This window comes from Spinacia oleracea, chromosome 6 (genome assembly GCF_020520425.1).
Source record: "Spinacia oleracea cultivar Varoflay chromosome 6, BTI_SOV_V1, whole genome shotgun sequence".
In the NCBI taxonomy this organism is placed as follows: Eukaryota; Viridiplantae; Streptophyta; class Magnoliopsida; order Caryophyllales; family Amaranthaceae; genus Spinacia; species Spinacia oleracea.
This window is the reverse complement of record NC_079492.1, coordinates 48,598,867-48,614,687: the sequence shown is the minus strand read 5'-3', so window position 1 is coordinate 48,614,687 and position 15,821 is coordinate 48,598,867. Positions and strand designations below refer to the sequence as shown.

At 30.5% G+C, this 15,821-nt stretch overlaps 1 protein-coding gene across 2 annotated transcripts; it reads right to left on the bottom strand.

Annotated features, from left to right (window-relative positions):
- Window positions 1-2,979: 2,979 nt before the first annotated feature.
- Window positions 2,980-8,877, bottom strand: LOC130463833 (uncharacterized). 2 transcript variants are annotated; one of them, XM_056833096.1, is made up of 5 exons: window positions 7,936-8,877; window positions 6,956-7,214; window positions 5,795-6,213; window positions 4,760-5,253; window positions 2,980-4,064 (listed from the first exon to the last, which is right to left on the bottom strand). In XM_056833096.1, the coding sequence occupies exons 4-5, from the start codon at window positions 4,985-4,987 to the stop codon at window positions 3,666-3,668; spliced, it is 627 nt and encodes a 208-aa protein (XP_056689074.1). In that variant the 5' UTR covers window positions 4,988-5,253; window positions 5,795-6,213; window positions 6,956-7,214; window positions 7,936-8,877; the 3' UTR covers window positions 2,980-3,665. The 2 variants fall into 2 exon arrangements, with proteins under 2 accessions (XP_056689074.1, XP_056689073.1); XM_056833095.1 differs by lacking the exon at window positions 2,980-4,064 and having other exon boundaries at window positions 5,005-5,253.
- Window positions 8,878-15,821: the final 6,944 nt, after the last annotated feature.

The following is a 15,821-nucleotide window of genomic DNA, read 5'->3' as shown; positions in this document are numbered from 1 at the left end:
TTAAATTGATTCTTCTTCTTCAAATCTGAATTCTGCAGCTGATAATCAGATTTTGGGAGCTAATTTTTCAACTTTGTAATAATAAATGGTATGTTTTGATGATTTTGATTTTGTAATAATTGTATTTTTTATGATTTTGACTATTTTGATGATTTTGTAATTAATCGTGTTTTGATGAATTTGATGATTTTAATGAATCAAATTATGTAATTCACGCTGATTTCGTTGAAATCGTTGATTTTGAAGATTTTGATTATGTAATTACGATTTTTTTCCAGAAAATAACAGTTTTACGTATTAAAAGAACATATGCTCGTATTAAAAAAACAGTTTCATTATGCTCGTATTAAAAGAAAAGTTTCATTGTGATCGTATTAAAACAACAGTTTCATTATAGTAGAAAAATAGACCATTTGCGTTTCATAATTTTTTCTTTTATTTTATCGTGTTCTTCTTTTTTATTATTTTCAATTTCATTTGCGTTTCATAACTTGTTCGTTTTATTTTATTGTGTTATTTTTTGTTACTTTTTATTTATCCTTTGTTCTTTTGATTGCGTTCTTTTCTTGTTTGTATACATGTTAACCTATTATTTTTTTCATATATTATGAATAATGTGCTTGATAATTAATAACATAATGATGAAAATGATGATTCCGAATCATATGTTATTGTGGGACAAAGTACTTGACTTGTTCTTTTAGTCTCTATATTTGTTCTTTTAGTCTTTTCATTGGTGCTTTTTATAATACTCTGTTAAAAGAACAAAATAAAAACACGTGCACGGTTCTCATTATGCACTCTTTAACAATTTTTCCTTTCTCCTTCTCTGTACTTCAATTCTTTGATTTTAATTCCTATTTGTTCATTTTCTATTTTTAAGCAACTATATATGTATAATAATTGTACTCATGAGTCATAACCATTAGTCATTTTAGAAATATATTTTAGAGAGAGAAAGAGGAGAGGATTTATATTCTCTCAACATAAGAGATATTTTTTGAGAGAGAAAGAGTGAGATGGTGAGTGAAAGAGTAAAAAAATACATTTTCTCTTTATTTTCTCTCTAAATTTCCTTCTGAATGTTTCTCGTTTGTTGAAAATGAGTGAATTAAGAAAAACACTAGTTCAATTTGGCTAGTTTTTGAAGCAAGAGAATCTCTGGAGAGCGTGATATTTATTAAAAGATATTGATGCTCCTGATAAATGTTGATCAAGTGTTTAAGGTACGTTTCCTTGTTTTTTCCTCTAATGTTCTTTTCAAATTGTTATGTTCTTTTCACAACTTTACTTTTACTGTGTCATCAACATAGTTTGTTCTTTTATATCAACGTACATAGATTGTTAAAAAAGAACATATAATGGTTTAAAAAGAACAAATAACACTTAAAAATGAACATAGTCTGATTTGTGGTAAAAAAAAACAAAATTACTTTTTTTTTAAAATATAGATTTAGTTTTAAGTGCATCAAAAAATCGTCGTTTCGCCTTTTTAATTAGAACATAAAATAGTTTGAATAGAACCAATAACACTTAATAAAAGAACATAGATCTGATGCGTGGGATAAGAACAAAAATAAATGCAAATAAAAATATAGATCTAGTTTTAAGTGCATCAAAATATCGTCGTTTTCGTCTTTTTAATTAGAACACTAAGTGGTTTGAAAAGAACAAATACAACTAATAAAAGAAATAGATTTGTTGTTCTTTTCGTCCCTTTCATTCTGTTTTTTTTGTTTGATAAGGAAAAAGAAAATGTTGTTCTTTTTCCTTTTTTTTGTTGTCGTTTTTTTTTCTTTTTTAATTTTGAGTTTTTGTTATTTTATTTTTCTTTTGATTTTGTTCTTTGTGTTTTATAAAAAAATTGTTGTTCTTTTTTTAATTATTTGTGTTATTTTTAAATTTTTTACTGTTTTTTAATATTTAATAATATTATCGATAATATGTTTTTTTTTTCCTGTTGCATTTTTCACATGATGTTCTTTTTGAAAAATAGTTGTTCTTTTTATAGTTTATCAGGAGAGATAATATGTTATTTTCATTTTTGTACATTTTCTTTAGTTTTTTAACATTAGTGATCTTTTTAGGTTTTGGTTAATGTTCTTTTCGTTTACTCTATTATGTTCTTTCTGTTTAGTTTCTTATGTTTTTTTTGTTTTTTTTTGTTTTTTGCGTTTTCTTTTAATGTTTTTGCGTTTTGGTGCAGGTGCACGTAGATCTACGTACAGGTCCCTACACCATCCGAGCGTTGCTCCTAAAAATATCATCTTTGAGCATCTGGTGGTTGAAGAATATAGATTAATAAAAACAAAATGTAGCCTAATAGAGTAGAAGTAACTTTTTTATTTTTGTTTTTTCTATATCGATGTAGAAAAAATACATTTAAATTTAATGTGGTAATTTTTATTTTTATTTTTTAACGGGAATGTGGTAAATCGATTGTACAATATAATTTACGAATGTAGACGGAATTTGATCTGTATAGTACCCCGTAAGTTATGTACCATCAACTCATCAAAGGTACAAATAAGTTACATGTGCTTAGCTAGACACTGAAACCAAAGGAAAACAAAATTTGATAGGTGCACAAAATTGTTTCGTTGTTTAATAATACCAATATGTGTAAGGTCCTCTTCAGCAAAACTAGTGGTAGCGGATAATTAGATTTTACCGATAAAGAAGCGAATAGTTGTTAAAGTAGCGGGATAGATTAGCTATTAAAGTAGTGAGAAACTAGTATAAGCTTTCGGTAAAAGAAACGGCTGAGATCGTAAATTACAATAAAAACTATATGCTTTGTATATTGTGTAAAACTTTACTATCAAATGATACCCGCTACCTTTAACCGCTACTACTTTTAAAGTTTGAGAAAAACTAATTAACCGCTACCTCTGCCGTTAATTGCTACTTTACCAAACACTTACAAATTTTACAAGTAGCGTTTTTAATAGGTAAAAAATGCTACCTGCTGCCTAAAGAGTTTAACGAAACCACCTTTAAATATTAAGATCATGGAGATGAAAAAGTCTCAGTTAATATCAGTTATGAATGTTATCCGCTACCTTTAAGCGCTACTACTGAGTGTACTAACCATTGTCGTTCTACTCATTATCACGTTGGCTTCGGTTACCCCTTGTCTTCCTCGACAATCATAAAAGTGCCAAGGCGAATGCTGCTACGCCTGCTAACGAAACACCCATAGACAATATTGCAAGTCCAACAACCATTTGTATAATTGATACCAGTAATATTCCAAACGCTAACACCATAACAAACCCATCTTTAGTTAAATGCTGCTTAATTGGTTCCACTACTACAGCTTTAACTACTGGTTCTATGTTCTCCATAACCTCATCGGCTACTGCTTGGACTGCTGCATCCACCGGCCACATGTTTGATCGAGTACTGCCATTTTGGGCTTTATAACACGCTTGTCGCCATAAATAAGTAAAATATTGAATTATGTAAAATATTTCATGAAAAATCTTAACTAAATGATATATATAGTTAACTAATTTTATGTCAAAATATAACTAATTGTTAACTTACTTTTGATCAAGTACCTCATCATCCAAGAAACAGAAATCAATAACTTCTTTTTCTAGTCTCCTCAGACGACCGAGGATCTTTGGATATCTCACCATTAAATCAGATATGCAGTGCACTTATTCTGTAGCAGAACCAATGGGAATACTGCTAAAAATACTCATAGCTTCTTGTTCAGGATCTGCAGCCTTAGGAGCAACATTTTCAGAACCTTCAATATTCTTCTGAATTGGACCCTTTTCACCAGTACCAACATGAGAAGGAGACTTCTCAACAGAACCACCACCAGCCTTATCACAACGAGCATCATCAGCAATATTAAAAGAATTGTTTTCTTTTTTCAAGTCTTCAGCATATGCAACAATTGAGTCAATAATCTCCAAAAACACAGGATCACTGTATCCTGGACTGTCTGACAATTGTTGTCGCCTACTCTTTAACTGATTTATACGGTCCTTATGAAAAGTGGACACAACATGTAAATCACGGCAATATATTTTCATTGCTGATTGCAACTCCTTCACACAAAAAAAACAAAAAAAAATATTTAGGAAAGAAAACAACAGCTAAAATAGCACATATAATGATTTAAATAGTTAACTAATTGAGTTATCTAAATAGTTAACTAATTGATGGAAAAAGTTAACTAATTGATGAAATAGGTTAACTAATTGATGAAATAGGTTAACTAATTCATATAACGAGTAACTAATACAAAGGTAATCTAATTGATGGAAAAAGCTAACTAATTAATGAGAGAGGAAAGCTAAACTAATTAATATAAAAAGTTAACTAATTGCTGTAAAAAGTTAACTAATTGAAGAAAAAGGTTAACTATTTAATGAAATAAGTTAACTAATTGATGAAATGCTGAATATGAAACTATTGGAAAGATTCATTAAAAAATAAGTTAACTTATAGAGAAAAAATAGTTAACTAGTTGCTGTACAAAGTTAACTAATTGATGAAATAGGTTAACTAATTGGTGAAATAGGTAACTAATGGATGAAAAAGATAAACTAATTATTGTTAAAACTTAAACTAGTAAAAGTAAATAGTTAACTACCTACATGCTGTGAAAAGTTAACTAATTGGAGAAAAAGCTTTACTAATTGATAAAAAAGGTTAACTAATTGATGAAATAGGTTAACTATTAGAAAGATTCATTAAAAAAAATACAACAGAAATAAATATGAACATAATCATGACTTACATCATCGCAGGTATCTTGAATTTCAGCATCAGTTTGAAGACCTTCCGGAATATGGAACTTAATAATCCTGTTTCGATCAGCTTTGGAATTATCCGGTGCACATTCCGAAGGTTTAGCAGGAGCAGCAGGAGCTTCGAGTTTAATAGGGTTAAGACCCCCTAACAAATCAGCAAAAGTCTTAGACACGGGATAGCTGGTTATATCAACCAAAGCTACCCCAAAACCCATCTTGTCCTCGGAGACCAGACGTTCAGTCACTTGTTCATCATTCCAATGTTGAACAAGTGTGATTTCCTTAGGGGGAACTACACCCCGGAATAACGACCTTTGGAGATAAATTATCTCCAAAAATAGAAGACAGCCACCAACCTTGTCATTCTTGACGCTCTCTCTCCACCTCTCCACAGCGGACCCAAGGTGGTTTAACACATATTTACACCAGTTTTGTTTCACAATCTGTGAAACATCCTCAACGGCCTTGAGAACCTTGATGTCTAACAACCGGTTAGACGTAGGAGCCAAAAAGACACATGTAAAAACAATTAGATAATTACAAAAACCAATTAGTGAAGCAGTTACATCAATTACATCAATTATTTAACCATTGATTTCAATCGGTTACACTAAGAAGAAATTAGTTAAGCAAGCAAAGGAATTAGTTAACAATACTGATTGCTGAAAAAACGTAAACTATTTTATGAAATAGTTTAACTAATTGATGAAAAAGGTTAACTAATTGATGAAATAGGTTAACTAATTTATGAAATAGGTTAACTAATTGATGAAATGCTGAATATGAAACTATTGGAAAGATTCATTAAAAAAAATAGGTTCACGAATTGATAAAATAGTTAACTAAATGATGAACAAAGTTAACTAATTGTAAAATAGGTTAACTAATTGTTGTAAAAAGTTAACTAATTAATGAAAAAGGAAAACTAATTGATGAAAAAGGTAAACTAATTAATGTAAATAGTAAACTAGCTACTTGCTGTTAAAAAAGATATACCACAAAAAAATTAGAAATTTTTTTACCTAAAACACATACCACAAAGGCACGTTAAAATGCGTATCCAGACTCATCTGTTTTAATCAAATAAGACTCGAACTCCGACAAGGTGGGAGCCTGCACAGTTCGTTTCTTGTGGTACTTCTCATTCCATCTCTGAATAATTGTATGGTTGGCATCTCCTTCAACCCGCTTTCTTGGTGTCTCCTTAACATCATAGTCATATATCTGAACATTATGATTTTCTCCAAACTGGAGCATATGACCAACACAATTAAAATTCTGAAGTAGCCATGGAACAAGGCGAGTGTTGATGTCATGAAGTCGAACACTCAGCAAACCACCAAAATCAATTTCTCTTATAGCTTTCAATTTGTCATTTTTCTTCTTTATAGCATCAAGAAGATTAATCAAAGCCTCCGGTCTACAACTAAGTTTGTAACCCCTACACACACACAAAAAAAAGAATTTAAAACAAAGAATATGTTAAAGGAAGGAAATAAAACAGTTATACTAAATGCTTGACATTCATAACTAATTATTTTTACAGATTAAATTCTTACTTTGAAAAGATAATTACAGAATCAATTTTGAACTAATTGTGTTTTAAACTTAATTAATTATTTTAATTGCTTAGCTAATTGATATAGGAAAAATACTAATTGCTGAAAAAGGTAAACTAATTAATGTAAATATTTAACTAATTGCTGGAAAAAGTTAACTAATTGAAGAAAATGGTTAACTATTTGATGAAATAGGTTAACTAATTGAAGAAAAAACTTAACTATTTCATGCAATAGGTTAACTATTTGATGAAATAGGTTAACTAATTGATGGAAAAGGATAACTATTTGATGGTTAACTAAAAGATGAAAAAATGAATATGAAACTATTGGAAAGATTCTTTAAAAAAAAGGTTAACTAATTGATGAAAAATATTTAACTAATTGCGGTCAAAAGTTAACTAAATGATGAAAAAAGTTAACTAATGTAAAATAGGTTAACTAATTGATAATTGCAGAATCAATTTTTACCTAATTGTGTTTTAAGGTTAACTAATTATTTTAATTCCATAACTACTTGATATAGGTAAAATAATTGGTTTCACAGCAAAAGCAATTAGTTTAAAAATAAATAAAAATAGTTAAACAGTGATAAATAATAGTTACAGGGGATAGGAGTTATACCTATCCGACTCTACAATTTCCCCGCCATCTTCCGTGTATTCTAATTTTACTTTGGACTTCTTTGGCCCTCTTCCTACTTTCCTCTCATCATTATGTTTACCAGCTGCAGCATCTACACTCGGCTTCGCACTAGTTGGAACATCTTCACTCGGCTTCGCACTAGCTTCCACATCTTCACTCGGCTTCCCAGATGTGTTTTGCGAATTAGCATCATGATAATCAGATGGTTTATTAGCATTTTTCGACCTCATTTTGTGAACTGAAACAATAAATGAATGTAGTTAAAACAATTGCAATACGCAAATACAAAGAATGAAAGATGTGTAATGAACATAATCAGTATACATAAGAATAAAAACACTAAAACAAAATAAAAAACAAAACAATTTCATCGTGTAACTAATTGCTTTGAATGTTTCACTAACTGGTTAAAATAGTTAACTAATTGGATTGTGCAATTAACTAATTGGTTAAAAAACTAAACTAATTGGTCAAGAAACTTTGAAGTTAAATAAATAACTAATTCGTTTAAAAATTAACTAATGAATGTCAGAGTATAACTAATTGCTTTGAAAGAATCACTAACTGGTAAAAATAGTTAACTAATTGGATAAAAAAACTAACTAATTTATCAGGGAACTTTTAATTTAAATAAATCACTAGTTTTTTTAAAAAACTTAACTTATGGAATGTCAATACTAAACAAATAACAACAAATACGAAACTAATTCATGTGTACTGTTGAACAAGAATAAATTGGAAAATATGAAAAGGATAACAACTAAAAATACTGCTATCTTAACTAAATACACGAAATTCTAAACTAAAACATCTACAGGTTGATAAAATCATGAATTAGTAAACTAAAACATCGCAGTTACAAAAACCTAAAAAAAGACCAAAACTACTAAGAAAACCAAAACGAACTTCAAATAATGAACAAATTGAACAAAAAGAAGAAGAAATGACAAGAAACTTACAAAATATTGTCGAAAATGAAGAACAACCAAAATTATCACAAATCCCAATTACGAAACCCTAAATCAAAACCAAAAACAGTGAGAAACAAAAACGAACATCAAATGATGACAAAATTGAACAAAAAGTAGATGAAAATAGAAAGAACTTACCGAATATTGAAGTAAAACAGAAAATATCACAATCACACTTTCAAAACCCTAAATCGAACGGAAAAAAAGAGGAGAAATTAGTAAGAACAACAGACGAACAAAGAAAAACAAGTGAAAATGCAAAAAACTTACGGAAATTGAAGAAATCGAAGAGAAGATCAAAGAGTAGAAGCTTTCTCTCTCCTAAAATGGAAGAACTCGACGGTTTTCTCTCTCTAAAAGATGAACAGTGATTTGAAAATAGGGAAAAAGGTGAGAAACAACGCTTTTTATACTCAACCCGGAAAAATAACCGTTTTGAACCCGAATAAAGAATTGACCCGCGTCCTGACCTGCGTCCTGACACGTGGACAGGTCTGACGCATCAGACGGTTGTTTTTAAAAATTTGTACAATACTAAACTAATTGCTTTCACATGTTAACTAATTGATATAAATTCATAACTACATCAATGAAAACTATAACTAAAATATAGGAAAATCAAAATTTAACTTACTTTAGATGAATAATCTCATCATCAAGAAAACAGAAGTACCTTTTTTTCTAACCTCATCTCACCACAAGGGTCTTTGGATACCACCACCATTACCACCATTACCACCATCACCGGCATTGTTATCTTTCTTCAAGTCCTCAACATACACAACAATCGAGTAATCTCCAAAAAAAAAAAGGGATTACCATATCATGGACTATCAGACAATTGTCATCTATTTGCCTTTAACTGAGTTATACGCTGTTGATGAAATTTGAAACAAAGTATAAATCTCGGTAATAGATTTTCATTATCGTTTTCAATCCCTTCACAAAAAAAATCAAAACATAAAATCAGAAAATGTTAGTAAAACACAAATTAGATTAAATAGTAATAACTAATAATAACAGCCAATGTGTAACTAATTGCTTTCACAACTTAACTAATATATGTCACTATGTAACTAATTGTTTTAAATACTTAAATAATTGCTTTAAACACTTAAATAATAGTGTATGACAAGAAAAACATTTTCAAATGTACAAATTTTTTCAATGTGTAAGAAATTGGTTTGAATACTTCACTAATTTCTTTGAATACGTAACTAATTGGTTGAATACTTAACTATTTCGCCTAAAAAATTATTAGTTTGAATGTTCACTAATTAGTTTCAGTGTTAAACTAGTTAGTTTGAACACTTAACTAATGGATTTCAATACTACACTAATTAGTAGAAATGCGTAACTAGTGCATGTGTGTTCTTAACAATTTACTTCTGACAAGTAACTGATAAAATCGAATGAATTACCGGGTATTAAACAAACCAAAACTAAAACTTTTGATATCAAAACTAAATAACCAAAATTCCAAACTAAAACAACTGGAGTGTTAACAAATCATATCAAGGAGTAGAAGTAAAACATTTTAAAGTAGATCTAAACGAAAAACACACAAAAGAATCAGGTGAAGACTAAAATGATCTCAAAATTAAATAACGTAAAAAAAACCTAAAAATCTACTAACATAAGCCAAAACGAAGCTAAATCATAAGAGCAAAGAACATAAACTTAAGTAAATAGGTTAATTTAGACCGAAAATATCATGATTCACAAGAATGTCATTGTTTTAGAACAATATCCTCTTAAACCATTTTCATCTAGTAATCAATATCAACAATGCTAACAAACAAAACATGCACTGTATTATCTCCCTAATACAGACTATACAAGAATGAAATTATACCTAGCTGTGAAATAATAGATAATTTAGACAGAGAAACTACGGTTGAATTTGCGTTTGCATCTACGCAATCAGATCCAAGAGGGGACAAAATATTTGATAATAATCCAACACAAGTGTTGCATATTTGCAGCAGAATATTTTTTCGGAGTAATTCACGAACTGAAAAATTCATCTTTGAGCATCTGGTGGTTGAAGAATAGATCTAAAAATCACAATAGGAAAACGGCAAATTCTATAACCTAAGCATGCATTTTATAGGGTGAATGCACCATTATTTCTTTTGGGCCTAACATCAAGTTGTAACGCAATTGGACTTGTAAAAGACGAGGTCCAAGTGCCCAACAAAATGTAGTTTAATACTCTCTCCGTATTTAAATAGGAGTCACACTTATCATTTTCGGCCGTATTTAAATAGGAGTCACATTTTATTTTTTTATTAATTTTTCAACCCCACTAATTTACCTTACCACTCACCACCACATTAAACAAATAATTTCAGAAACCCACCCATCCTCCACCCCCCCTCAAAATGACATGGTCCTGGTCCTTACTTGTTTTACTTATTAAAATATCTACCAAAACCCACTTGTTTTATTATTTTTATTTCATTCAATTCTTCATCCTTAATACCCGTGTCCGGCCAATTATGACTCCTATTTAAATACGGGGGAGTAGTGTAAAAGATATTTTTTTTTTGTTTTTCTTGGGTCTATCGATGTAGAAAAATTACTTTTAAATTATCATTAAGTAGATTTCGGTATCGGGAGATGCCCTGAGTGGCCGAGTCATCACTGAGATGATTGTAACTATGATTTGTGCAAAAAATAAATAGAAATAATAATTTACTCCTATTTTTATTAAAATAATTTTTTTAAAAAATCATTTTATTATATTTTGTTTTCAAAAGATAACATGTAATATGGCATAGCTTTAGCAAAGTGGATAAGTCATTAGTGTACAAATCATCAAGATATGCGTTCGAATGTCAAAATAAAAGAGGAGTGCGTCATGTGACATTGTATACCTTTTCTTTTAATATATAAGAGCATAGTTATCAAACACCTTGATTTTGGTCTTCAACCTAATAAAATATAATATTTTTCCATTTCTCTCTCCCCAACACCAAACTCAACACCAACAACATTTAACAACATTTATCAAACACCAAAAATTCAAATCTCTCCTACATCACCCATACCCCACCTACATTTATATCTCATGATATTGTTATGGATAAGTATATATAATCAAATTATTAGTGGCATAATTAATCGTTATTAATTAAGTTAGTGACATATTAATGGTTTATTAATTAAATTTTATAATCGGCTAATAAATATTTAATTAAAAATATTTAAAAATTAAACTAAGTAAAACTTCACTTGTTAAGGTATATAATTTATATTAATAATAAACTTAACTTGTTACCTAAAAACTCGATCTTTACAACCCTTAAATAAGTGGTATTGCATACTACTAACATATAACTAATGAATCACTAGTTTGTCTACATTTTTATCATACATTTTCAATAAGGTCTTCCTTGAGAGATTTGTGTACTTCATGATCACACACTCGAGCTCTATTGACCATATATGTTGATAAACTTGCAATGCGCGGTTTGAGGAATATGCAAAAGGTTCATCGGTGTTCGTCCTATTTTGCCTTAGCCTTGTACTAGTTGAAGGTTCTGGTTGTTGTTCCTCATATTGTGTTGGATCATAGTAGAGTACTAGAGTGCATATTTATTAAACGGTTTTTTCATGAAATGCCCCTGAGGTTTGCAATAATGCACCAAATACCCCTGCGCGTTTCAAAATTCATAGAATACCCCTATTTTTTCTGAACTGTTCATCAAATACCCCTATTATGACTTTCCGTTAGTCCTCCGTTAAGTCATGTTTATAATTCACCAAATACACCTATTTATAAACTTTTTGCATAATACACATCTATTTATAAAGTTTTTTGCACCAAATACCCAAACAGCTTATACCATTAATAAATGAAATTGAAGCCCAAAATTGAAGATCAATACATCTGAAAATTGAAGAACAAAACCCATAATATTTTTTTTGGTAAATAAGGCAAATTTTATTACCAAAATGGTAGAAACCAGTTAAGAACAAACCCAAATAACAAGGAAACAAATAGCAAGGGGAGCACAACCGCATCCCTAACTAAAACACAAAAAAACATTAATTACAAGCCACTCGGACTGCAAAACAACCAGCAGAACCAGGGCAGCAAAGAACAAACAAGCATAAACACAACATCAGCAGCTGGGAAGCAAACCAGTAAGCAAGCAAACCACAGCCTTAACTGGACATCCTGCACACAAGGACTGCACAGCAGCAGCAAAACCAAAACCAGGTGTTCAAAACCAGCCTTAACTGGACAACCTGCACACAAGAACTTCACAGCAGCAGCACAACCAAAACCAGGTCAAACACCTGATACAAAGACCATAGTATTGCACAGCAGCATCAAGCAGAAAGGGAGAGCTTGCAGAGAACCTGCAGAAACCAGAACCTGCAGAATGACTACAACACATACACATCCTTCACCACATACACAGCAGGAGCAACCATGAAACATACACAGCCTTCAAACACAAAAACCCATAATATTGAAGAAGAGAACATTAAATTTTGAGAGTTTAATTCCTAAAATCGAAAAATCTAAACTACAAATTCGAATTCCAGTGTCTACAATCTCTCTCTAATCTACCGAAATTCTGCTGTTTTTCGCCCCTTGCTGCTGCCGCTGCTATTCTATGCTCACGAAGAACTCAGCTCCAAAATCTAAAATAGGAAAAGCAACGAAAATCAAAATCTGAAAAACAAATGTTGCTCCAAAATCTCCTCTAATTTCATATGCTCCCTCGATTTAGTTATGTATTCTCTCTTAATTGTTGCGCTACCCTCTATGTTCTCTACTCTATTTATTTTTGTTCTCCGTCCTTCGTCATCGGCTTAAACCTCCCCTTCTTCATCAAACTTCAATTCACGATTTCAATTCACTAGAAAATTTGGGTTCGATTATTTGGGGATTTGAGTTAGCAATTGATGTTTGATGAAGATGGTTTGAAGAAGGAAAAATTGTGGTTGGGTTCACCATTTTGATACCCAGGAAAAAGAGATGTGAGATTGAGAGGAGAGAGGAGGGTGAGGGGAGAAGAGAAACGATGAAGAAGAAGAAGAAGAGGGGCGAGTATTTAAGAAGGGCCAGAAACAACAGAGGAGATGAGAGGAGAGAGAAGAAATAAGATTTTTTTTTTTTTTAAGTTAAAATGTAGAATATTGGGTGAATAAGGGCATAAACGTAAATTAACGTTAACGGAGTACTAACGGTCGTTAAATCCAAGGGCATTTGGTGCACTTTAAGTTTAAATAGGGGTATTCTATGAATTTTGAAACGCGCAGGGGTATTTGGTGCATTATTGCAAACCTCAGGGGCATTTCATGAAAAAACCGTTTATTAAACAACAAAAAATGTGTTGTTAGCCATTGTTTAAGTTTTTGTTAACAACAAAAAAATTAAACAAGAGAGAAGAAAATAAAGATTTTTTTGTGATCTGAAATGGATCAATATTAGTGTCTATTTGTAGAGCATAAAAAAATAAAGACATTTATAATATATTTTTTTTTTGAATTGTAATATTTTTTTTTTATGGACATTGTAAATTTGCAATAGGTATGTATTTTTAACACAACAAATCTATGTCATAAATCACATTGCAATTTTAAAAAAAAAATAGATAACCAATAATTTTGGTCCCCATAGGACACATGTCAATATCTCCAAGCAAGACTTTGGTTTTCCATTTGGTAGTCATGAACAACATTTTTTTTTTTGGTTTCATTATCTCTCTAACTTTCTCACTCATCTCTCTACCTCTTTTCTTATTTTTTTATTCACTTCTTTCTCCTAAACACCAAACCAAGGTGTTTGATAACTATGGTCTAAGTACTAGTGTTATATGCACGCGATGCGTGCAAATATAACAAAGTAGATTTGTATTATTACATTTTAATCCAAATAACATGTGAATATAATATAAAAACCATATATATTGTACGTGTACATATGAAACTGGATATTTCATAATAAAAATTCATGAAAAATCAATTTCAATACCTTATCTTTTGAAAGTAGATGGTACGGAGTAGTTATCAATTGATTGCAATGACCTGTTATATAATCTAGATAAAATCGATGCAATTCATGTACTTTTCAATTTATAATTCCAATAACATAAATTTATGTTTTTATTTTGTGCATGAATCCGGGAAAAAAGTGTTTTTAAATGTATTGGTGGTGGACGGTGGATCTTTTCTGAATGGAAGTCACTTCTCAGATGGAACTCGGTTGGGGCAATTAGGTTTACAGTGGAACTCGCTTTTCTGATGGAACTCATTTGGGGCAATTAGGTTTACAGTAATTTGTAGAACGGAAAAAAATTTGTATTAATTTTGGCAATTATAATCAATATGTAATTTTATTTGTTTTTATTTGATTTTTTATTTGACTGGAGTGAGAGATTACATGAGCTTTTTAACGAGTTAAGCTAAAACTTGGGGTTCAACCTTTCACATTTTTCACCGTTTGGGACCTATACCTTTTTTTTTCACCGTTTGGGACCTAGTATTCATTTTCCGGCCAAAATTGACTAAATCAAACAAAAGCTTAGTCCCTTGGGTTAAAAGTTGAGTCCCTTGAGTTAAGTTCCACGTGGCGATGTTACATTTGTTTTTCGTTTTATATGCACGCCAAGAACCATTGAGAAAGAGATATAATGAGCAACATGAAGAAGAAAGCTCATTCACCGTTGTAATCTGTTGTAATTTTTAAATAGGGTATTTTCAATTGTAATGTGCTTGGGATTAATTGGTATATTAAGAGTTTCGACTTAGAATATTGGATTTGGAAAGATATATGATTTTGATATATTTGATCAATTGAAATGCATTTCAATTTAGGGTTCTTAATTTGGGAGATTTTGGTGTTTATAAAATTTATCAATTGTGATTTTGTGATCAGATTTTACCTGTCTTCTTAAAACTTAAATGACAAAGAATTAGAAAAGTAAAACAAAGAATGCCTTGTGGCACAAAGATCAATGGTATGAGTTAAAAAAATTAATCCGTTTTTAGAACGAACTTTGATTATTTTTTATTTAAGTTAAAATTGGGGTCTTGGTAAAAAAAAAGTTATGTGTTGGGTTGTACTTTAGATAAAAAAAACCAGATGGCTGCAAGAGAGAAAGCCTCACTCCAGGAGAGAAGAAATCATATGAAGAGAAATACTAAGCTGATAAAGAAGCTTATTTGCAGATTGTCAGCAAAGAAAAGTGCGAAATCGGAGCAATTAAATTAATTAGAGGAAGACAAGAAGAGAAAACTAGGATGGAGCTTAATCAGTACCTTGAATTCAAGCAAGAAGCAAACAAGAGGACCAAAATATTTTGTTTTCTCTTTATCTTCTTCCTCCCTGCTTCTCACTTTCACTCTCGCCTATTCCGGGTTAATGAAGAAAATGCAAGAGAAATTGTTTTTTGTTTTTTTTAATATTCTGTTTGTATTTTATTGTATTTAATTGTTTTTTTATGTTCCTTCTTTAGTTAACGGTCGGTTAAGAGAGTTATACTAAGGTTTGAGGTCCCAAAGGGTGAAAAAAAAAGGTGTAGGTCCTAAAAGGTGAAAAACGTGAAAGGTTGAACCCAATCTTTAGCTTAACTCGCTTTTTAACTCCCTTTCCTGAATTGGAGGGGTTGATGAATGATTGTTGACTAACTTCCTTTCTCATAAGCTGAATCGCTGACTGCAGAATATCTATAAGTTCCATTACGTTTCCTTTCTCATAAGCTGAGTCGCTGACTGCAGAATATCTATAACTTCCATTACGTTGATTCAGTATTTAAATTGAATTTTTCTTATTTGTTAAATTTTCAGTTTTGAAAATTAATAATTAATATGTTTTTTAATCGTTTAAATATTTAAATAATAACCTTTTGTAA